Raw genomic sequence first — 24,202 nt, forward strand, 5'->3', positions numbered from 1 at the left:
TTTTTTTTTTTTTTTTAATTTTTTATGGACAACGAAAAAAAAGTTAAAAATTTAATTTAATTTTTCCCTCGACGCATTTTGTCGTCATCCAATGTGCGAGGGACGTCATCCTTGCTCTTCGTTGTCCTTGTCACTGGCTACAGTGGAAGCGTCCCGTCCTATTCACTTAGGAATCGACTGACGACGGTCGCTGCCTTGGAGGCTCGTACGGACTGGCTACGGCAATCTCCACGAGCATCCTGAAGGAATCCCCGTTGTCCTGGTGAGCGAAGGCGTTCTCGAGAGTCCGCGGCGGCAGACCACGATAGTGGATCTCGATCTGCTGCTGTTGTTGAACACCAGGCGTTGCTGACAGGTGCTCTCGAGGGGCGCTCCAGTACCCAGCGGGTTCGCCGGTAGAGGTGTCGTGGGAACTCTCGGAATTGTTGTCGTCCCTGTAAAAAAAAGTTGCCATGTTTAATTCACTAATTTTTGAAGCATCCATGCCTACGTTATTCACAGCGCCAGAATACATGCACGCGCAAGAGACAGGTATTTGAACCGTAAAAGTGCGTTAAAAACGTGATTGATTTTTTAATATATTCTTATGTACTTTAGTTTTAATCAATTTTTTTGTAGTTTATTTGTATTTTTAATTATTTCGCAAGGATCTTGAAAATTCGATAGCTTTAGACGCCATGTTGATCTAAGAAGTCGATCAATAAATATATAATTTTATACTTTTGCCCTGTTCGCATCTATACTTCAACCGTAGAAAAGGATTTTTAATTCTATACGGACAATCAAAAATGGCACCTGCCCAAAAATTTCGGTGTTTTATCGGTACAAAAGTACGCTTGAGGAATCCCCTTAAATGAAAAGTGTGATTGATTCTTTTACATAGTCTTATGTATCTCTGGATGTATTTGATTTTAACCATTTATACTTTGATTTTAATCATTTTTTTTTGTAGTTTATTTGTATTTTTAATTATTTCGCGATTGCAAAGATTTTAAAAATTCGCGAATCATTGAAAAGGATTTGGCGGATAATCTCATAATAATTGCAAGGTTCTACAATTATGTTTGTTCCCTGTGTCGAACGCAACCATTGTATCGTAGTACAAAACTTGCCTTCGTCGAGCAGGAGGATGAGAGATATCGTCGCCGTCTAACTGCTCGACTTGGGCCTCCGCATAGGGGCGAACGATTACGTTGGGCCATCGTATCGAAGGACGTTCCTCCTCGCTGTGGTAATCGTTCGGACTACTCTCGTAATCGTTCGGACTGTCCTCGCTTCTGCGTAGGTAAATCTTGAATGATATATCTAGCATTTTCGTGTACTTAATCTATCGATTCTCCTATTTACAATGTTCTCTCAAGCCTCGTCATAGCAAAACAGTGAATAAGCGGATAAACGATTTCCTTCTTTGATTTTGACGCATGTCAAGAGGTCGGTGTTAAGTCAGTAAGTGTCGGTGAAGTCGAAGAAATTCTTTCGCGCGCTAATATCTACATCGAAACGTCAGGAATGAGAACGAAAGGGAGATGCTTACCGATATGCAGGTTCCTCGTCGTAATCGTGATCCCTCTCGAGATGTTGCGATGATGCGGCCGTCCTGTCGGCGTGTAAATCCCAATTTTGGGACCTTCGCACGTCCATCAGTTCTTCGGACGGATCAGACCTTCGACCCTGTCGAGAAGCGCCAGCTTGTATGCGACGAGCACGACGCGATATCGTGAACTCGAGAGGATCCTTGCCGTCCTTGCGCAACAAATCGGGCAAGATACGCCGTCTGGCGTTTATGAACCAGTTGCACACCTGTAAAAATGAATATAGATTGTTCCAATTATTATATGTTTTTGTACTGAATTTTTTAGGATTGTCCATCCATCTGTCAATATCTTTGTATCTCATTTCCACGCTTCGATATTTTATTGTTCTAATTTTATATCTCTAATATTTGTTTCTTTTCTGTACTCATCAATACAAGTGTAATTTTCTAAAAAAGATTTTCTTTGAGATCATAGATGTGTCGCAAACTAGCATTAATCGATATCAATTAATCCCATGAAAATCTTACAAAAAACGCGAAAGACATCTTAGAATTTTTAAAAGTTACTCAACTGTGTGTGTAATGTATTGCTTTAATTTTTACAACCAGATTGAATGTAAAGAATTAAAAATTAGGTGCTGCAATATCTACTTTTCTATATCCGTTAGAGATATTTCTCAAATTATTTTCGTAATTTTTGTCTTATTAAGAAAATAAAAATTACATCATTACAATTTTTCACATATTAATTTTAAAAATATTTGCATGTTGAAACAAATATGATGGCCAAATATTTGTTCTTCTAATCAAAGCGATTTATTTATGTATGGTGGACTGTCCATAGAAAATTCGCGGTTACATAAAAAGTTTCGCAAAAAAGTGTCATAAAAAAAAAAAATAAAACAAACATCACACTAACCTGAAGGACCGAGAGCGAGGTTTGCTCGCTGAGATTCGTCTTCTCGGACTCACTCGGGTAAGCGTTGTACCGATGCTCAACAAGCCAACGCTTCAGGATGTTCACCGCTTCTTTGGGCAGGTTGCCACGGCGCTTCCTGCGCGAAGAGTCCTGGCCGGACGCGGTATGGCGATTCCGGCGAATGTCAGGCGACGTGTCCGGGGAGATGTTCTCCGTCTCCGATAATCCACTGTGATCATCGTCCGTGCTGCTGGACGCACGAGGAGCCGGTGGCAAGGATCCCATCGAAGCTCCTGTCGCGGCTGTGGGACGTCGGTTGTAGTACGGAGCCACTGCTAAACAAACATACACATATTATTAATTTATTGGTAGTTTATTTATATATTTTATTTTCGTAAAACGAAGAGAGATTCACGCGAGAAACGAGTCTCAGGATTTTACTTCATCGTTTTATTTGATTATTTTACGTTCATCGACAAATTATTTTTTTTTTTTTTTAGATTTTCTCTCGTGTAGAGATTTTGTTCGGTCTTTTTATTGAGTTTAAAAAAAATCCACGGTTTAAATTAATGAATCGAGAGAGTAGTTTTGAGAAACAGAGACGAATAGTAACTCGATGCATGCTATTAATTTTTTTAATTTCTCGGACAAAAAGAATTCTTTATGCAACATAACATAATCATTGGATGTGTAAAAAATCCATAATGTCACTATATAATATGATTATAAACGAAAAAAAAAATTTTAAATGAATCTTTCATTTCAACGAAATAAATTTCTCAAACTATCACCTGTGATATTTCAAATGTGAAATTTTCGTTCCTTGCGCACTAGAAAGATCAGTAAGCAGTGCTGGCAAGATCCAATCGATTTAATCGAGAATATTTAATTTTATCATAGAGTCATTGATATAATAATTTTTATCAATTTTATCAATTTTGTCTCATTGTTGCTTTAAAAAGGATTAATCTCATATTAAGAGATCTTAACACGTTAATTAATAATCAAGTTTGAAGGTTGATAGTGTGCTCAAGAATGATAAATTAATTGACGATAAGAATTAAAAACACGATAACTTTCGATTGTATAACGAGATAAGAGGAAAACATGTGTGTCCCACCCGATTTGCGAGAGACAATTTTTATTTCTTCTCTTCGACAGGCAAACCTCACGTGAGCACAGGTTGTTTGAGCAGCTAAATAAATAGTAGAATAATTGTTGCCAGTACTTTCACGTATGCCTTTCGATCGATCGGTTCTACTGCTCGTATCGTCTTCGTTACGAACTCAGATAGCTTTATAAGGTAATAGCGTGTAAAACTAATAGTGTCGCGATAATGTGTCAATTACGTGTTAAAGTTGTAGACAGATTCTCGGGTTTTGCGAACGTGCCTACGTGTTTCGCGCGTTTCCCTCACGCACAAACGTACGTTGAATTGGCCGAGTTTCGCCTTTCATTGAGGCGGCGCACGCGTACAGACGTCCGGATTATGCAATCCAAGGTTACGGGGGAACGAGCGTAAATAGTAAGGTCGTAAGAGTAAGCGAGTTGCAGTGCGAGAGAGGCAACCGACCTCAACGCCTCAAGGAATTTATTTCGGTCGGTGATCGAGGACTTTTGTGATGATTTCTCCTCGATGATTACTCGAGGAACCCTGATTCCTGACCTCGACATGTGTATAAGAGGATGCTAGAAAAATTTGAATGGAAAAAAAATTCTGCGAATTATCTAAAAAAATGACAATTGATGCAGGAGACGATGAGGAGATAATAAGGTATCTACCCTATCGAAATTTTTTCTAATTGTTTCGACTTTCATTTTTCATGCGTCAACTCTAGAGACGATTTATTACAGGTTCACACATTTTTTGAAATTTTGCTTATGTTTTGAATGATTAAAATTTCTTAAAGTTTCTTTAATGTAGAATGATTTTTTTGGATAGACGACTTTGAAAGCCAATCAAGTTAATCCATGTTGAAGATGAGAACTTGAAAGAAAAGAGGCCTCATGGTCCTATCTTTTTATAATATTATATTATATTATTATATTATTATATTATATATAATAACAAATCAAAAATTAATATCGAAAGGCAGTTAAGAGCCAACGCAGTTGTAGGGCGTGGATAAAATAATTTCCAAAACAGCAACTCAATTTTAACGATCCATTCGCTTTATTCCAAACGTATATATAATAATATTATATAATTATATTATAATATTATATATAATAATATTATAATATTATAATATTATATTATAATATTATAATATTATATTATATTATTATATTTTATGATATTATACATGCTTGACAATAATGTTCAATTTCCATTTGAACAATTTTAGTTAGATCAATGTAAAAATGAAAAGATTTTTTTGTTGGTGCTGCCAAATTCCAAATTTTTTTATCTCTTACATCTGTAATTTTCTTGTGTAAAAACATATGTTAAGCATTTAGTTTCTTGTGCTGGAATCATTGCTAATTGTTGAATTTGATCTAGTTTTGTAGAATTTGATCATTTTTTTCAATGCGTAACTTGGAACTGAATCTTCCCATTACAATATTTTCTATGGCTGCCCATACTAATTGTTTAAATGCATTTTTCATGTAAATACTGTATTGCCCCCCTTCCCACCAGAATCACCAACTTGTTTAATAAATTGACTACTGTCTTCTTCTATAAGTCGTAGATACTGGTCAAGATATTGCTCGAGCTCTAAATAACTCAATTTTCAATCATTCTTCTTCTTTTATTTCAATATATGGGATTGGATTTAATATAGCTGCCCAAGATGCAGTACGAAATACATCAAATTGATCAACTGCATTAATTCTGCAGCATTTATGTCAAATCTCTAAATTATGGCCGATAATTTTATCTAAAATGTTGTCTTATGTAACTGTCAACATTGACCTTTCAATACAATTTATTATCTCCAGAATCAGCCTTATCTTTGTAACATGTTAGAAATAACTGTCAAATCAAGATGTGGTAATCAGATTTTTCAGTATTTTTTTTATTAAAAGATAGGCTGCATTAAAATTTGTTTTTTATTAACGATTCAAATTTGAGATAGAAAGTTGTTTAGCGTATTTAGAAGGCTCTCCTCAATTCGTTTATATGTTTTTATTACGACTTCAGCTGTGATGCATATGATGTATATAAAGTGTGTTTTAATATTTCTTCTAACATGATTTTATCTTCATCTCTAGTAAGTTTTTGAGTAGCATATATCTTGAATAACAGAAACATAATAATTTTCTCACAATTTAGGACATATTGAACATCTTGATGACAAGTGATAAAATTTTATAAGAGATTTCGATAGATTCGGATAATTTTCTATTTTACGTATCAAGATGGTTCATTTTGTGTTATCTTATAGATAATTTTTAAAAACATTTTACGTATCAATATTTAATTTAATTAATATTATAAAATTTACTTAATGTGTAATTTTATCTTCTATCTGTTTGTATTAAAATTTCGAATGGCTTAAATGAAAAATTCATCGTTAAAAACATTATTGCTATAAAATATATTAATTATAATAAATAATAATAAACAGAGAGAATGAGAAAGAGAGAGAGAAATTTTTCCTATGCAATATAAATATTTTCAAATACTTATGATGGCATTTAAACAATATTTAACTTATTATTAGTATATTTTAAATGAAATAAAAAATTAGAACTCTTCGCGAACAGGAATAGCACTGATAAGTGTGCAAATATTATGCAATATCGCGCGATATGCTGCAAAAGCATTGAAATTTTATCTAAATAAGTTCGTGCAAATCAATGCGTGCTTTATTTTTATCTTTTTTAGCATATTTTCCTCGATAATGCTTATTTCATTAAGTAGGAGAAATACACAAGCACAATTGGCAAAAAGAATCGGCAAAGCCATTAGTTAATCGATATGCGATTATTATTAGTTTTTCCCTCAGTTTTCTATTCGTTAGCCACATAATAAACAATTGCATTGCTTTCTATAATTCCTATCACTATTTCAAGTGCAACCTTTCTCAGAAAGTTTCAATCTTGTGTCACACAAGCTAAAATCTCCGACTTTGATTTATCGGACAATTATTAGGGCTTCGTGTTTATTAGGTACGATTTTTCGAGTACGTATATAAAGTTCCACATATGCCATTCCGTCATGGGAAGAGAATATTAATATAATCTAACATATCCGAGTTAACGGGTCACACAGTCGGCTCACGAGCTACGCGATAAATATATATTAATATCAGAATATTACGTAAAAATCAGGATGATATCTGCGAAGGGTCAGAAAAAACGTAAGCGAGGGTCGCGTCACATTACTAACATTTGCGATATAGAGTTATAATTTCATACATCTTCGTTATATAAAGTGATTCAAAATTAGATTATATTCGTCGATTCGTTCTCCTCGAGATGACTAAAAAAAATGTAATAAAGGCCAAGCAATAGAGTGACATTTTCTAAAAAACTAGAAATTCGGCAATAAAATGCGAAAAAATAATGCGTGTAATAAGAATGTAGCTACTTGTCGAAGTAAAGCATGTAAAATAATGTACAAATTGTACTTCGTACATCGTGTGCGTTGAAAGGCACACCGCTCGTAAATCATATGGAAATAAACTCTAAGGTCGGTTTCCCTTTCCACGCGATGCGGTCTCGCGTATATTGTTATTTGAATAAGATTATGTAAAACTTATGCGGAGGTCGATCCGCAAGCGATGCAAACGTCAAAACGTAAAAACGGACAGGGACGAGCGAGCTGTCATGTCAGACAACAAACATCGTACGATCGTATTCCTTTATTAAATTTGCTCACTTTCATGAAATTAAGCTTTTATAGAACGATATAATACATGTAATGCATTACAAATAATATATGTTACAAAAACTATCTTCTCTATTTTATTCATTAAAAGAGCTGAACAAGATTAAGGAAAACATTTAAATATAATGATAGATCGAGATATTGGTGATTTCTCTGAAAAGCGATATACAAAATTGTATAATTTATAATAAACGATGAAAAATCTTATCTCTTTTTCTCAGTTAACTTTAACTAATTTTCTTTTATACTGACGGAAATTTAACCGAAGGCGCACATAAATACACCGAAAAAAAAAAAAAAAAATTCTTTTCGTCTATTAATATATCGCTGCTAGAAATCATTGTAATTAACATCTTATTAAGCAACGCTCATTCAAAGGCATCCTAATTAAACAGCTGAATCACGATCGTCGCTTTTTCGATCGATCGCTGCGAACAATTCGTTGCCAACCGCGACCCTGCCAAGTGTCATTACACTCCGGTATGCCCGGTGTGAGTTTAGAAGCTGGCATTTCGTGTCACTATAAATTTAGCAAGATCCTCGTAGTGTTGACCGTCGCGACGCGTCTAAAAAAATAATTGAGGAGCCAAGCGAAGACATCGATGATGATTGCGGGCGTTCTCGCCTTTAGAATTTATTTGGACGATACGAACGTCCATAATTACATGCACATCTCATACACTGACGTTGACGATTGACACGATTTACGGCCGAGAGATAACGTGATGATATTAATTAAACGTTACGTATTTCTTCTACGGTCTCAATTTGAGCGCGCGTTGCGTTTATACTTCTGAATGTATCTCTATAATGATGTTTAAACGTTGATCGGACCATAAATAAACACTGTTGATATGATAGTCACCGACGAAGAAATCGAAAAAGCGTTTTCTTGTGAAACATGTTGATTAATGGGAAGGGGATAAAACGAAGGTTTTCACTTTCAAGAATATCTTGTTCAGCTCTTACTTAGTCGCCCGATTATACTCGGCTAGCAGTCGCACCTATACCTAGGTAGTGCTAGGAAGACTCGTCGTTCTCAAAATAATCTAAGTGTTCCGCGCTGGTCCCATATTTAGCGCGAATATCGAGTACAAGTCAAACAGAGACCGAAGGTGGAGCAATGTGCGAGCATGAATACACTCCAATTGACAAACAGTTTTAAATTAAATCGACAGACATTTTATATTTGAATATACTCAAATTGGCAAGCACAGAATACGCCGACTGAATCGATTTAGGCGATCGAGAGATAGGTATAAAATTATTTTATCAGAGAAAATCGAGCAAAACCTTATCAAAATTATCTCCAATATTTAAATATTTTCTCTATATATAGATATGTTACATTTTAAATATAATCACGTGGAATTAATCAGATAATAGTCCAGATAATATTCCAATCTTTTGGACTAATCAAACAAACAATGCTCAGAGAAGAGACTGTCCCGTAAGAAATCTAACTTCGAAAATGTCTCAAGTGTATTTGATCTCAGCGCGACATAATTTTGAATTTCAACGTGATCGAACGCGATACGAATCTCAGGAAATGCACGGCGCATTTCGTTGAAAAACAACGGTCTCGATTCCGGAAACGGAATCCACCGCCAGAGAGACTAACGCTAGTGGACCGACTAAACTTAGCGCTTAGAGTTTTGCAGTTACGTAAGGTCCAGTAACCCGACGGCGTAAAATTAGGATAGCTCTCCTTGCTCTTACACGCGTGCGCTCTCCTATTCTTTTTTTTTACCGTCCTCGTCTCATAGTTCAGTATATTCATCCATCTTGCGATCCCGTAACAGAATCCATTACGTCTGATGATGAATAATCTCTTACTCATTCCGTATTTAGCATATTGTAAGATTTATCCAGTGACTTATGTATAAAAAAATTATTATATAAATTATTATAATGTATTAATAATTTATATAATTTTTAAATTTTTAATTATTCTAATAATTTATAAATTATAAATAATAATTTATGTAATTATTATAAATAAAAATTATGATAAATTATAAATAATTATTATTATAAATATAAATTATAAATAATTATTATTATAAGTTATTATCACATACACAAATATTTTAATTAATAATAATTAAATATTGTGCTATTGATATAAGTATATATACAATATAAACTATGGAATGCAATTATTACAAGATCGCAAATAATGAGTAATACTTGAATTGGAATAAATATCAGTAGTATAGTAGGTGCATTGCTATAAATATCAATATAGAAGTAACATTCGATTGTGATTTATATCTGTAAGACAATGCATTTATTTAAATATTCGTGTATCTTTATATGTCGCAGATTTTCTGTAAATTTAATTTTTTTTTCTTATTTAATTTATTTTATAATCGTAATTTATTTTTTCTTTTCATAATTCAAAATTTTATTAAAAAAATAGAATTATTTTATGGAAAGATTATTTTTCCAGAAAGGCTATAATAAAATGTATGACACGATATTTAGCATTACAATTATCCAAATTGTCTAGCTATATTTTAAACTTTATACGAAAAGCGCGTTAATGATTATATTATAAATTTAAATAGATTGTAAGAATGTATGTTAAAGAAATAATTATATGAATATTAATAAACTATCATTTAATATTCATTCATGTATTCTTTTTGTGATGCTCTCTCATCATCGTCAATTATTATAACTGTGTATATCAAGAATTTAATGAGATGCAGTTAATCTTGCACGCCGGTTTTGTATCGGTCGATAGATTTACATTGAAAAATTAATGATGCGTAAAATAACAAACACTCATCATAAGGTAAAGTACAATTTTAATCTCAATTTCTAATGTCTTCCTAAAATATTAGAGACGGCTTAAATGATTAGATACATTAAAAAATTTCGAAAATAATTAAGATTTTGTGTAAAAACTAAAAATTTTGCGAAAAAAAAGGATTTCTTCAAATCCTTATATGGAGAACTAGGTGACACTTTATTTAAAACTACCATTACACTCTAAAATTTCAACATGTCTCCATTCCTAAAATGATGAACCTATACAAAATGGCGAACAATTTTACTTCAGGATTAGAGCAGGTCAACTTCTGACCATTTCAAATCCTTCTTACGATAGGTTAAACCTATCTGAAAACAAAATGGATGAATAAATGATAAATGGATGAATAAATGACTTCAAATTTTTTTAGAATACATTTATGTATATGTACATTGTTTATCGGTTAAAGAAATATAAAGGCTATAATTCCTCTTTTCTAATTTATTTTATTTTTATTTTATTAATTAATAATGAAAAAAATAAATATGTGTCAACTCTGTAAAAAATTGAAAAATCTTACTTTAATAAGTAATCTACAAAAAATTATAAAATATATAAAGAACATGTTAACATATGATAGAAATATATTATTAAAAAATATAAATATATAATTTGTAAATAATTAATAATTTGAATCAATTAACAATTTGAATAATTTGAACAAGATCTATCAGTATATGAAAAATATTAGATTTTGTTTAAAAAAGTAATTTTTCTTTCATGAAATTTGTTTATCTTTTTTATTCCAGGAAATAATAAAATAAAAAAATGGACCAGGCTCCACAAATTAATTTAATTTTTTTTTAAAGTAAACCTGAGCAAATAGAAATACTATTTGTTCAAAGTATTATTTATTCTTTTCTTTTATAAATGTTATCTACTATCTGTGTTATCTAATTCTAAAAACGATTTAGAAATTCTTATTTATTTTTGTATAATTAATAAATAAAAGTAGCATTTGTTTTAATTCAAATACTCGTGTCACAGAAAGAAAAAATCTGCTTAATAAAAAAATTTCTTTTTTATGGATTAGCATAATGAATATTTATATATTATAATATATTGATAATTCGCAATATGTATGTGTAAAGTATGTAAATTATATAAATATATGTATATGCAAAAAGGAGAAGGTTCCGCAGATATCTAATAAAACTTTAAAGCGTGTTCTGAAAATTAATTAAACTTCCTAAAATATTAATGCAAAATCGTTATATCTGTACTTTAAATCAATGTTTTAAGAAAAGTGAGTCATAAGTTCATGACATATTTAACGTGACAGTTGCAATTACATTTCATTTTCATTTGCCAAAGATGCCAAAAGATATTTTACCGACGTCTATTTCCTACCTAAAATTAACGTGGCAACTGCTTCGTTCTGAAAGAAACGATTCTGTAGAAACAATAAAATATAAAATATTATACATAATGTTATATATGATTATATATGAAGTTTCGACAGAATTTCATGACAAAGATTTCATTATTTTCGCACAACTTTAGATAAAAGAAAAGTTTTATTAATGGTTTTATGTTTCACAATATCAGACTTTCTTTATCCTTCCTTTATACTTCGTATGCAACAGCAAGTAAGTTTTCTTATAAAAGGATATTATTATTTCCATTCAAATGTATCCATTACATTTTATGCGGGGTGGCAGCGGTCATGACCATCCTATCAACCGATTGCGAGCTATCCAGTTTTGTTTTTTTAATTTCAAGTGTAACACATATGTATCTTTTATATATTCCATCCAAAGCTATAAAAACCATATTCATAAACGAGTCAACAATGTAATAACACGATTAAAGAATATCTGTACCTAATCTGTATTATATCTTTCTTTTACAGATACTTTTGTAAAAGTAAAAAATTTACCCTCGAAAAAATAGAGAGTTTCGTTAAATAACTTTTCATTCGAGAATAATTCCGCTTACATTGCAAATGTCAGCGGTTTCACTATCTTAATAGTGGAAAATGATCTCATAAGTGTTTGTAAATGTCATCGAATGTCATCGTTTCTAAATCATTCATCTGTTTTTTTACAATTTTCATAGTGTCCGTGTAAAGTTTAAAAATATTTCAGACAACCTCTTAATCTACAATCTCTTACATGTATAATCCTTTACATATGCAAAAAAATAACTTTGATCTTTAATAACAACTCTTAGCAACATCGTAAATCCTACAGAGGCGCTAATCGATTTCCAGAGTCCATAAATATGTCGCGCAAAATAAATTATTTAAAAAATATTTCAACATTATTTATGGTTAAAAATCTTTTGAAAATGCATGAATAAATTCAACACTGCATAAATATTATTTTAGGATAATTTCTGCTTTAGAAGAATTTTCGAAAGTCGATCAGCATCTCACTTCATGTCTATATGTACGGTTTTTTCAAATAGTATGAACTATTAAATATTTTAAATTTATTAAATTAAAAGAAATTTTCTTAATATTAAAGAATTAAAATGTATAAATAATCACAAAAGTACAGAAAAATTACTTTATTAAAAAATTACTTTATACTTTGTGACATCAAATAATTTTGACATGTGTGAATTTTTCTCTCATCTCAATTTATAATAACTAAATTATAATTTTGCTAATTGTTGTTCTATTTCAATCAGTATTTTGTATTTTTTAAAAATAACATTTTTTCTCTTTAGAAAACTTAAAATCTGTCATTATAATAATGATGTCGTAAAATACATATACATATATTAAAGTAACACTTTTTTCAACAAATTCGTGTGTAATTAAAGTTTTTTATCTTCTTTTTTAAAATGGTTTTTTTATGTTTCTTTTTACGTATCTTTTAGAATAAAGTTAAAATAATAATAAAAAACTCACATAGCTTCAAATTTAATATTAATTTTCTGTTAATAGCAAAGAAATTCAAGATAATTTGAAAATATTTTTAATATTTAATTACGTCATTTATCCAAATTTAATTTTTTTCTCGTGCTATCAAATTAACGAAAGAGTTATTCGACTATTAAATATTTACGATTGTATTTAAAAATCTCTTTACACACAATACTATAATATTAATATTATTATATATTTCATTTATGTATTAGACATCTATATTTATTTTCAATGTCATTCAAGATAAATTCAAATTAAATGAAAGATATGGCGCATATAAAATTTGTCTCGTTCAATTATATCTTATGAGTAAAATGTAAAGCGTTTTTTTATAACTTCTTTTGTGAATCGAAAGTTTTATTTATTTATTTATTATTTATTTATTTATTTATTTTTATTTATTTATTTTTTTATTTATTTATTATTTATTTCTAACCAAGTCTTTCTTTTATAAAAGATGCTTCCTTGAAACTAATTATCATATCAATGGTTCGTGATATTATTATTTGGCTGAGTCATTGAAATCTTGAAAAAAACTGTAAGACTTCAAAAACATTGATAGGATGTTTTTGTGATCGAGAAACTACGATCAAGATTGACCTACGGACGAACAACTGAGTACGTTGCATATGAATTCGACTAAGCTAAGATACTAAGCTAATCATCAATATTCAATGTAAAGTGTATAGAGAGCAAACAGATGTCATGGACGTGATCGCTGCGATATCTCAGTACAATACGACCGGACGTAAAAGAAACTATATACTTCAGATACATTTAATATATACTTCAGGTACATTTAATATATACTTCAGGTACTCTTGATATTTCTATTTTAATTTTTAAAATGTCCTCTAGGCATTTTGAATATGTATAATTTTAATGAAGATGTTACTCACTTGAATAACGAATATTTTTATAATATAGTTTAGTTTTATAGCTATTAGCTTCAACAGCTTGGCACATATAAAAGAGAATTCTTACAACTTAACAATAAAAAATTTTAAAAACCTTCAAGATGCTGATAATTACATTATAATTTATTTTTTTTATTACATATAACTATATAATTATTTATTATAATTGTAAATAAATAAATTTATTATAATTGTAAATTATAATTATAATTGTAATAAATTATAATTGTAATTTATTATAATTGTAAATAAATAAAATGAAATTCCAACCAGAAATAGAGTCTTTAAAAATTGTGTGATAATTTTCGCATATCCCTAATAACAAAACTATAAATTTTATGTTTAAATTACTTTAAATTATTTATATACTTTAAATTATTTATTTATTATTTTATTTATTATTTTTCTAAAAGTTGTCGATGTAATCATAAACAATTTTCTCCCTACTTTTAACGAATAAAAAATTATTTTATTATTTTTCCTTCCTTACTGCAATTTTTCATAAAATTAACATTATATACCTGTAGAGAAAATATTCCAATTTTGATTTCATGTTTAAAAGAATTTCTTACTTTATATAATATGCTATATAATATCCTTTTGTCTATTTCAGAAATTATATTTTCAAAAAGATATATATTATTTTATATTGTGCAATATTCCCATATAGAAATTTTTTTCATAAATATTTATATTTTTTATAAGATATAACCAAAGAGCACTTTATTTTTCAGATATACAAGCGCAATTTATTATTAAATTTGTTTTACAATCTTTTTTTTGTACGTATATTACATATTTTTTCCTTAAAGTTTGAATTTATAAAGAATTTACGTGACATATGAAGATTAAAGTATTTATTTTAATTTGCGCAAGAATTTTTTTTATCAGAATTATTTTTATGACAGTATCAAAGTGAAAAGAATAAAAATCATATTTTTTAAAATACTTTAACTGTCGATAATAAGTGCGACTGATTGTAACTTGCAACTGGAATCGCTTTTCCGTTAGTTTAATTAGTTAAGCTAAACGAACAGATATAAAATCTTACCTTGAATCGAAAATCGACATTTTAAAAATAAAGCCGATCTATCTAGTAAGACTCGACGTTTATTTATTCGAAAAATGGGAAGGATGATTTTCTCTTTGTTAACGAAAAATTCTATTAATGAAGAGTACTGTGTTATCTAGACGTCATCACATATATTGCGATTAGTTTCGATACGTCCATCATCGTCACGGAAAATGCTATTTATGCAACAGCGAATACTTAAACATATTAACCTTTCGTCAGTTGCTAATGCTCTCTGAGATCTAGGTCAGTGGCGATATGGACATTTCATTAAATATATATCTTTCTTTATCATCAAAATTTTTAATTTCGTTACGCATTTCTTAAATAAAATATAGGAAATATATATAGACGCAAACGAAGCAAAAAAATAATAAACATTGAAATTTAAAGCAACAATACAATACCTTATTCTATAACTCTAAAATACATAGATTTAAAAAATTTGATCTGACATACAGATTGATGTTACTAATTTCGAGATGATTAATAATCATAATTCTATTTTGATAATCATTTATAGTTTACTGATGATGTGCTAGAATTTTGCTCATATACGAAATATAATTTAACAATAGCCTAATTAAAAAGAAAAAAATCAAAGCAAAGGATAAAATAGAAATCAAAGTTAGAAAATTAATTCGGATAAATATTGAGGTTCAATGGATTGAAGACGTGAGACAGATAATTTTACATTGAAATATAATGAAGGATAAACAGCCTCATAGAGCTAACCGGTTTAAAAATAATATCACGTAAACGATACGCACTGAACCATCGAATTGAAAGTGAAGGAGAATTCGCATCGGCGACATATTTTAATGAGATAGTCATGATAAATAAAAAAAATGACAGAAAATATATGTATCATAGGCTTTTTATAAATTCTGCCTTCTTAAGAAAAGTTTAAACATTTTATTTTATAAGATTTTATAAGATTAATGTTTCATATAAAAAGATTAAATTTTGTTGCGGAAAGGCTTATTTTTTACCAAAAGACTTTGATATAACAAGGCAATTCATAATTGCATGGCAATATTTTAAAGACATCTACTAAATATACACACTAAAACGAATAAAAGACATTATTAATAAAATGCTATTATATAAGATATTATTAAAATACATGAGTCATACATATATTTTCTGAATTAATAATTTAGAAAAAATATTCCATAATACTTCTTTATTTTAATCCAAACATTTTTTATAGATTTATGACTTGTACGCAAGTCGTGTAAAAAAATATCAAAGAACAACATTGAATTTTGATTATTATATAAATAATTAAGATTTATTTTTCCATAAATCAATAACATGGTTACAGAAATATGTAAAACTTATATTTAAAAAATAATCCCGTTCCAACATATGACACTTCTTTTGACATAAAATTAGCAGCTATCTAGACATATACATTTTGTCTTTTTTTACAGTTATACAAGCAGAAATAACGATAAGAAATATATCTAAAAATAAAGAAAGATATTAGAATTCATACATGAACAGATAATTAATTAATTTTTTACGTTTCTCCCAGCCGTGTGCAATAGAATATTCATAACGAAGTTTAACGTTCAAAAAAAATTAGTAAAAGTTTTCGATATCGAATATTGTTATTTTTTACATTCTCCGCATTAAAGTTTTTGTTTGCACGCGCAAAAATTCTTTTAATAAATTTTAGTAAATTTTTTTAATAAATTTAAATTGTTAACAAATTTTTTTAATAAATTTAAATTGTAAAATTTAAAAAAAAGACTATGCATATAGATAGCTGTTAATACCATGTTTAAAAAATTGCTACATGCTAAAAAATTTTTTAAATATAAATTTTAAATATGTATATATTTCTGATAAGTTCACGTTATTTATGGAAATATAAATCTCAATTATTATATTTTTATAAAAAAATAACTGATTTCTTTTTATCATTAGATGTTTAGAAAACAATAATTTACATTTAGTGGAATCAATATGAGTTAACATTAATTTACTTTATATGGCGGGACATGAAAATTTAGCAAGGCAAAACTATTTCACTTGTAATTTCACGTATTATTTTATGTGTAAATATTTTGCTCTCTTTTTTAATAATGTTTCATAATTTTCTATATTAAACATACTAAATTTTAATTTAAAAATTGTTGAAGAAAAATATAAATTTACATACTAAATCTTGAAAAACAGAAGGCAGATTTTACATAAAGTTAGAAAAATATAGTTTCATCTTCTTTTAATTTTAATTTTAATTAAAAAACTTTTAATTAAAAAATTAGATTTTTTATGAATAAAACATAAAAGAACGAGGAAAAAAAAAAAAATATTTTTACGTATATGAACGCAAGTAGAATACTTTTGTTCAGGGTCGGACGCCATAATCCAAATCTAATAACATGCTCAAGTTTTGTCCATATATCAAACGATAAATTTATCAATCAAGATTGTGTCAAAGTTTGCGATACGGAATGATGATAGTTTTCCATCGATCGACACCCTTGGCTAACCAAGCATCAGCCCTGTCGGAAAAAAATTTATAGCTCGCGCACGATTGACGTGAGAGCACGTGGTCGTGCACTCTTACGAACATTACGGGGTTTACACGAGCGTCCACACGGAGGCTTCCTGACGTCACGCACGCGCCAGCGTGCTTTGGAATCACACGCCGTCGAGCGACACCACGTGCTTCCGACATACTTGAGACGCCTACGCTCTTGTCACGACTGTCACGTTGGTATAATTCGTCAAAAAGCGCGTGATTCTAATAGCAATCGACGAAACGAATATCAAATAAATTTGCCAATATTTTACGACACTTAGTATTTTCCGATGTCATGTGACAATAAAGTATCATAGGATCTTGACGTCATGGATCTTGTGTAATAACATCGTAACGGGTCTTACGAAATTGACAGATCTTTGGGGAAACTCGATTAAAATAAAAATAAATTAAATAAAATTGAAATTTCAAAGGAATAGCAATAATAAAATTGAATTTTCAAAATTGAAATTTGAAATTAAATAAAATTGATATTTCAAAGAAATAACAATAATAAAATTGAATTTTCAGAATTAAAATTTGAAATTAAATAAAATTGAAATTTGAAATTAAATAAAATTGTAATTTCAAAGGAATAGCAATAATAAAATTGAATTTTCAAAATTGAAATTTGAAATTAAATAAAATTGATATTTCAAAGGAATAACAATAATAAAATTAAATTTTCAGAATTGAAATTTGAAATTAAATAAAATTGAAATTTTAAAGGAATAACAATAATAAAATTAAATTTTCAGAATTGAAATTTGAAATTAAATAAAATTGAAATTTCAAAGGAATAACAGTAATAAAATTCAAATTTCAAAGGAATAACAATTGACGTGACAATTACATATGACATATCGTTCTCTTTCTCTCTCTATCTCTTTCTATCTCGTACAAATATATTATTTTTTCATTAATCAATATTAATAATCAATATAAATAAATGCCACAAATTAAAACACACAATTAATAACAAAAAATATTAAATACAATTAAGACTTTCAATTAAAATTATTTATATTGAAAGTTTCAAACTGTGTTAGTAGAATTAGCATAATAATGCATATTGACAGATGTCACAATTCCGTCCATGTATAATAATAATAACAAATATGTAAAAAATAAATATAAGATATATGAAGGAAAAAAATAAGCGGATTAAAACATAAAAATATAAAAGCTCTATATATGTATAAGTTCCGTAAATTTTTTTTTACTTTTCTCCTGCGATTCTTATTTATTATAAATCTAGAAAATCTCTTAAAGAGAAAACTTCGATAATCTTTTAATCGACATGACGCTAACATGAACGAGTTACATTCAATGACACGATAGAATTTTCGACGTGTATCGTATCGGCGGGTGTCTAGGCGAAAAAAAATCGTGAAACCGACTGTCACGTCCGACATATATTTGAGTCTCTCCGTACTTTCGCCGATCGACAGCAAAAAATTATGCTTGTTTCATTGAACGCGCCGCGTTTATGACGCGACCGTGACTCGCGCACTGATCTATCAACAATCGATCTACAATCACATGATATAATCCGCGTGTGTCGGTCATTCATAAAAAAAAGGAAATCTTCGCGCACGATCCCACGCGTCATTGTCCGACATTTTCGGCAGATGAAACGATACAATTCGAAATCCGCCATTACTGTCACTAACGCACGATGAACCTGTTATCGGCGAAGTAATCGGGAACGAATTTGCTTAAGCTCGTCTTTAAAATGACAAATAACCGCTCGAAAAATTAAGGTCTTTCGTTGAAGAATAATATATTTTCTTCGTACCTGGTCTGTCATTGCCCATTCTTTGCTCTAAATGCATGGCGGCTGGAGGTAGCATTCTCTTTGACGCTTCAATGTCGAAAATTCACATGAGTAGGTTCTTAATTAGGAGTCTCTGATCTCTGTACACATATACACACTTCACGGATTTCTATCCTTTTTTAAGACACACGACAGCACTCTTTTGTCTAAACTCTTGATCGTAAATTATATATATATACACTTGTCAATATAGTTATTGTCGAGCTATTTCTTCTCTTTCCGCTCCAGAGCGGACCGTTTTCATCGATATCTCCGAGTTAACGTGCTCCGATATCTAAAACGATATTTTCTTACGCGTCGTAGATACGATATCATAAATCCCAAGTTTCCGATCGATATAAAAACTTTCTCGAAGATCAGCAATGACACCTATCGTTTCGAACGTTTGATCGACAAGACGCTTCGACTCGTCAGCTGTTCCAAATGTCAAAAATAACAGCTGCGTCTCAGTGATCACCCGCGTACAATTTCTCTCTCTCTCTTTCTCGAGTCCTTTTCTCGATTACGTCCCGGGTGCCCCGGATGACGCGAGGATGATCCCGCCCGAATCTTCGCGCGAACGTTAGAAGCCGCAACAGCCGTGCTCCCGCTTCGACGCGAACTTGTGGAAGCGCGTCGCTCGAAAACCGGTTCGATTAAAACACGAGCATCCGATCTGGATCGCGAGGCGATGACGATGGCGACGATCGAGAGGACGACGCGAGGACGACATCGGCATTGGCGACGCGATCGCCAGGCCGTATCCTCGGCGCGGCTGCATTTGACGAGGCGAGCTCGACGCCGACCGCACCGTCCGTTCGCGAACGTCCGGACACGATTGCCACATCCGAGTGTCTCCCCCGCCTCTCCTGTCGCCGATAACAGAACGGACGATCCAGAGTGTCCGAATATCGCCACCGCCACCGCGTTTCTCTTTCTCTCTTTTTCTCCTTCACTCGCGAGAACGCGGACGATCCGAATCGTGTTCCGCTCGGCGCGCGACTGGCGGGAGAGAGAGACGCGGCTTCGCTTTTACCCCCCCCCCCCCTCCTTCTCTATCTTTCCGCGATCGGAGCACCGCGGCGGACGCGCACGCACACATGCGACGCGTTCGTTACGTCACGCACTCGTAACGATAGTAAGAGATAGGTAAAGTCATCGCGGAGAGTTGGCGGGAAAGCTTCATAGTCGCTTAAACGAAGATTGCCGCGAAAATATTCTTTGTCTCTTGTCTCGATTCGTTCTACCTCCCTTTCTCATACCTTCTCCACGTCTCCTTCTCATTCGAAATATATTTAACGCTCGAACGCGCTGCATTTTATGTATCAAGAGACCCACGTGGTCGTGTGTAACGTCGAATATCACGCGCGACATTTCTCTAGTGGAAATTTGGGAACGCTTCGAATTTAAGTTTATTTTATCACGTGCGCAATTTTGTGGAAATTCGTAATTATTCAGAATTATATTAAATGAATAATGTAAAATGAATTATATCAAATACACAGGTAATATAAATGAATTATGTAAAATACACAGATAATATAAATGAATTATATAAAATACACAGATAATATAAAATGAATTAGATAAAATAGACAGGTAAATAAAATATATAGATAAATCATTCTGACGAATTATTTATGGATGTTTTCATGACAAAGAAGACTCCCCGTAGCGTTTGTTATCATACTCGTTTCACTTTTATTTTTTAGACTATAGATATTCATTGTTCTGGTTTTCGTTAGATCGTTTCGTAGACCTATACTTCTATTTATAGTTTCTATAGAGAGATTTTATCAATAGACAAATGTATATTTTTAAAATATCTATTCTTATCAATTGTATTTGAATAGCAACAAACGAGTATAGTCAACCGGAAAATTAAAATATTAACATTCTTACTTCAAAATACATTTCATTTATCAAGGAACATATAGACTGAAATGAAAAAACCAGTTCGAAAACAAATTTTGAAAAACTCCATAAACAATTCCTTTTCTTAAATCAATTCCTACACTGAGGAAAAAATTATCTTGAAATAAAAAAAATTTAGTTAAGTCAAGAAAGCTATTTATTCGGTGGATACTAATCACGTATTTATTTGTATTCAAAACGTCTGTTTGCTTAAGTTAAGTATTTATTTACATATGTTTAAAAAATATATATGCTTAAAAAGATATAATTTTTAATTAAATATTTTAATTTTACAAAATATTTATTAAAATGCATTTTTTATTCCCAAAAATTTTAAACTTTTTAATTTTAAAAAATAATATATTTAATTTAATAAATTATAGTATATATTTTACGAAAATAGTATTTAAATATAAAAAATATATAAATGAAAATAATGTACTTAATATAACATGCATATTTAATTAAAATTAAATGATTTTGCTTAAATGAAATAAACAATTCCTTCCATTTAAAGTAAAAGATAATTAAAGCGTGAAAAACACAATCTTTTTTAAATTAATTACAAATATATAAATCAGGCCTGGCTTCGGCGCCCTCGGAGCACGAGCGAAAAAAACGTGCTCCTCACGTGCTCCTCAAACGTAAAAAATTTTCACGATAATTTGATAAGCTCATTAACGATTTAATCGTTATTAGATATCACTGATTCTTTAATTCGATATATACGAGTGATTCGTATGTCAAAAACATACACAGAAACTACACAAATTAATCGATAACAATGTAAAATGTCATTGTGCACACGAGCAGCCGTTGGTAATTTGAAATCTAACAATAACGTTTCGATGGATGACAAAGGAAAGTAAACGTTCGTGCTTAACTTATTATTTTAACTAAATTGAATATTTTGTAATATATTAATAAAAAAACTTTGTTTTTCTTGCGTTCTAATAAACGTATCTCGATTCTTATTTTTTTGTCACTTAGTAATTTTTAATAATTATTTATTTGTAATTGATATTATTTTTGATATTGTTATTTGTTTTTAAAAGGTGTAAAAGATTGTTTTAGAATTAATTTATAATTTCTAAAAAAAGCTATAAACACACTATTAAAAATAAAGTCAATATTTTTCAACAATTTTTCAATTTTCATAAAATTATATATAAATTTTGCACATACATCACACAAATGCACTTCTTAAACACGAAAATTTATAAGAAAATAGTCTTAAAAATACTTAAATTATTATTTTGAAACGTATGACACATACTATGTATACTATGTATGACATATACTTGACATATATTTGACATATATTTGACATATTTTACAATACTTTACTGTCAAATTGTAATTTACTGTAATTTACTAATTTTATCATTGTTATTTAAAGATATTTTCACTAGTGCACCAGCGATATACAGATGAAATTGTGCACGTGTTATAAAATGTATTTCGAGTTTATTCTTATTTTTCCACGTGCTTTTTATGGACCACAAATATAAAAGAAATTACATAAAACCGGGAAAGACAGTAACAGCAAAATATTTCATCGCAGAATATAATTCAAGTGCATTATTACTTACCGTTTCTGGATGAACGCGTCATCGAAACAGACCGAGTAGGAGATGCCGACATGATAAGAATATGGTAGGTCTTTCAAACTTTGAAAATGCGTTACGTCTCCTTCAACGAGTCTCTCCTCTATGGTAAATCACAAATTTCTACTGTTCAGCACACAGCGACATCTGAGAAAAATGTCATATCCTTGTCATGATTAAATCCTTTTCTCTTTTTCCCCCTCTCCTCCAATTTTTCCTGTGAGCACCCTGTGTCCCTCTTTACTGGTTTTCCACCAGTGGGAAATGGTTTCCACCAGAGGTGGTTATGATCACCTCACTCGTTTCTTTCCTGACCACTCCCTTCCTTTTTTTCCTCCAAGATGAGTGTCATGTAATTTAACATTTTACGAATCTTCTCTAATTTAATTTATCATTTTCCTTTTTCGAAATAACTTTATTAAAAATATGACCATTTATAGCAATCAACGAGAATATTCTACTGAACTATTCATTATTTTAGAATATATTTCATTCAGAATATAAAAAATTTTCTAAACAAATCTCAAGATTTTATTCATGAAAAATGGAAAGATATAATTTATATGGATTTTTTTAAAAGTCAGATTTTTCTCCAATCAATTATTGACTTTAATCTATAAATAAAATTGAAAAATATATTTAAAGAATGACAAAAGAAGATGTGTAATTATAATCTAAATATCTAAATAGAAAAAAAGATTTCTGCTACATGCAGAAAATTTTCTTTTGAAATTATAGTAATTGTAGAACAATATGACATTTTAAAATATTTGACACAATTTTTTTATTTATCAGCATCTATTGTATTATAATAAAATATTAAATACACTTGTTTAAATTTTTCTCCCGGCTGCTGTCAACTGCAGTTTGACAAAAAGAAAGTATGCATTTCACCAATTTCGAAACGATAATTCAATGTCATCTTTTGCATATGAATTTCTTATTAATATTAAAATATCTTTTGTATAAAATTTCAGTAATTAAAAATAATATCATCATTTTGTATAAAATTTTAATTATTAATAATTAATATTAATATTAATTTTAAAAAATGTTAAAGGGTTTATAAACTTTTACTTTTTTAAATTCAAAAAGAAGAGGTATTAATAAAGAAATATATGTTGTATAAATTTTATGAATACAAAATATGATGTTTTCAATTGCTCATTGATAATATTAAAAAATAATTTATATTTTTAAGAAAATGCGGTGAAATTATATCATATATAATTATTTATATTTATAATCGTTCGAAGAATAATAAATACACAGGGAAATTTATAGTGAATTTTGCGTTACAATTTAACGAAAAATTATCTTCCTGTGATGTAACATTTTTGACACTAGCAGATCTGTG

General features: G+C 29.9%; 1 protein-coding gene across 5 annotated transcripts in view; it reads right to left on the reverse strand.

The window, feature by feature from the left end:
* The window catches only part of LOC105256402 (homeobox protein TGIF2LX), a 41,331-nt gene continuing 17,129 nt past the window's right edge, over positions 1-24,202 (reverse strand). The window contains exons 1-5 of one of the 5 annotated variants that reach the window (XM_011266268.3): positions 19,307-20,315; positions 2,454-2,785; positions 1,535-1,800; positions 1,113-1,277; positions 1-434 (exon numbers count right to left, since the gene is read on the reverse strand). In XM_011266268.3, the coding sequence (XP_011264570.1) occupies positions 167-434; positions 1,113-1,277; positions 1,535-1,800; positions 2,454-2,785; positions 19,307-19,361 (1,086 nt within the window). In that variant the 5' untranslated portion in view covers positions 19,362-20,315 and the 3' untranslated portion in view covers positions 1-166. Of the gene's footprint in view, positions 435-1,112; positions 1,278-1,534; positions 1,801-2,453; positions 2,789-19,306; positions 20,316-24,202 lie in introns of those variants that run through there. The other 4 variants (XM_011266267.3, XM_011266271.3, XM_011266270.3 and 1 more) reach the window with 4 other exon arrangements.

This window comes from Camponotus floridanus, unplaced genomic scaffold (assembly GCF_003227725.1).
Source record: "Camponotus floridanus strain SB8 unplaced genomic scaffold, Cflo_v7.5 scaffold2, whole genome shotgun sequence".
NCBI lineage: Eukaryota > Metazoa > Arthropoda > Insecta > Hymenoptera > Formicidae > Camponotus > Camponotus floridanus.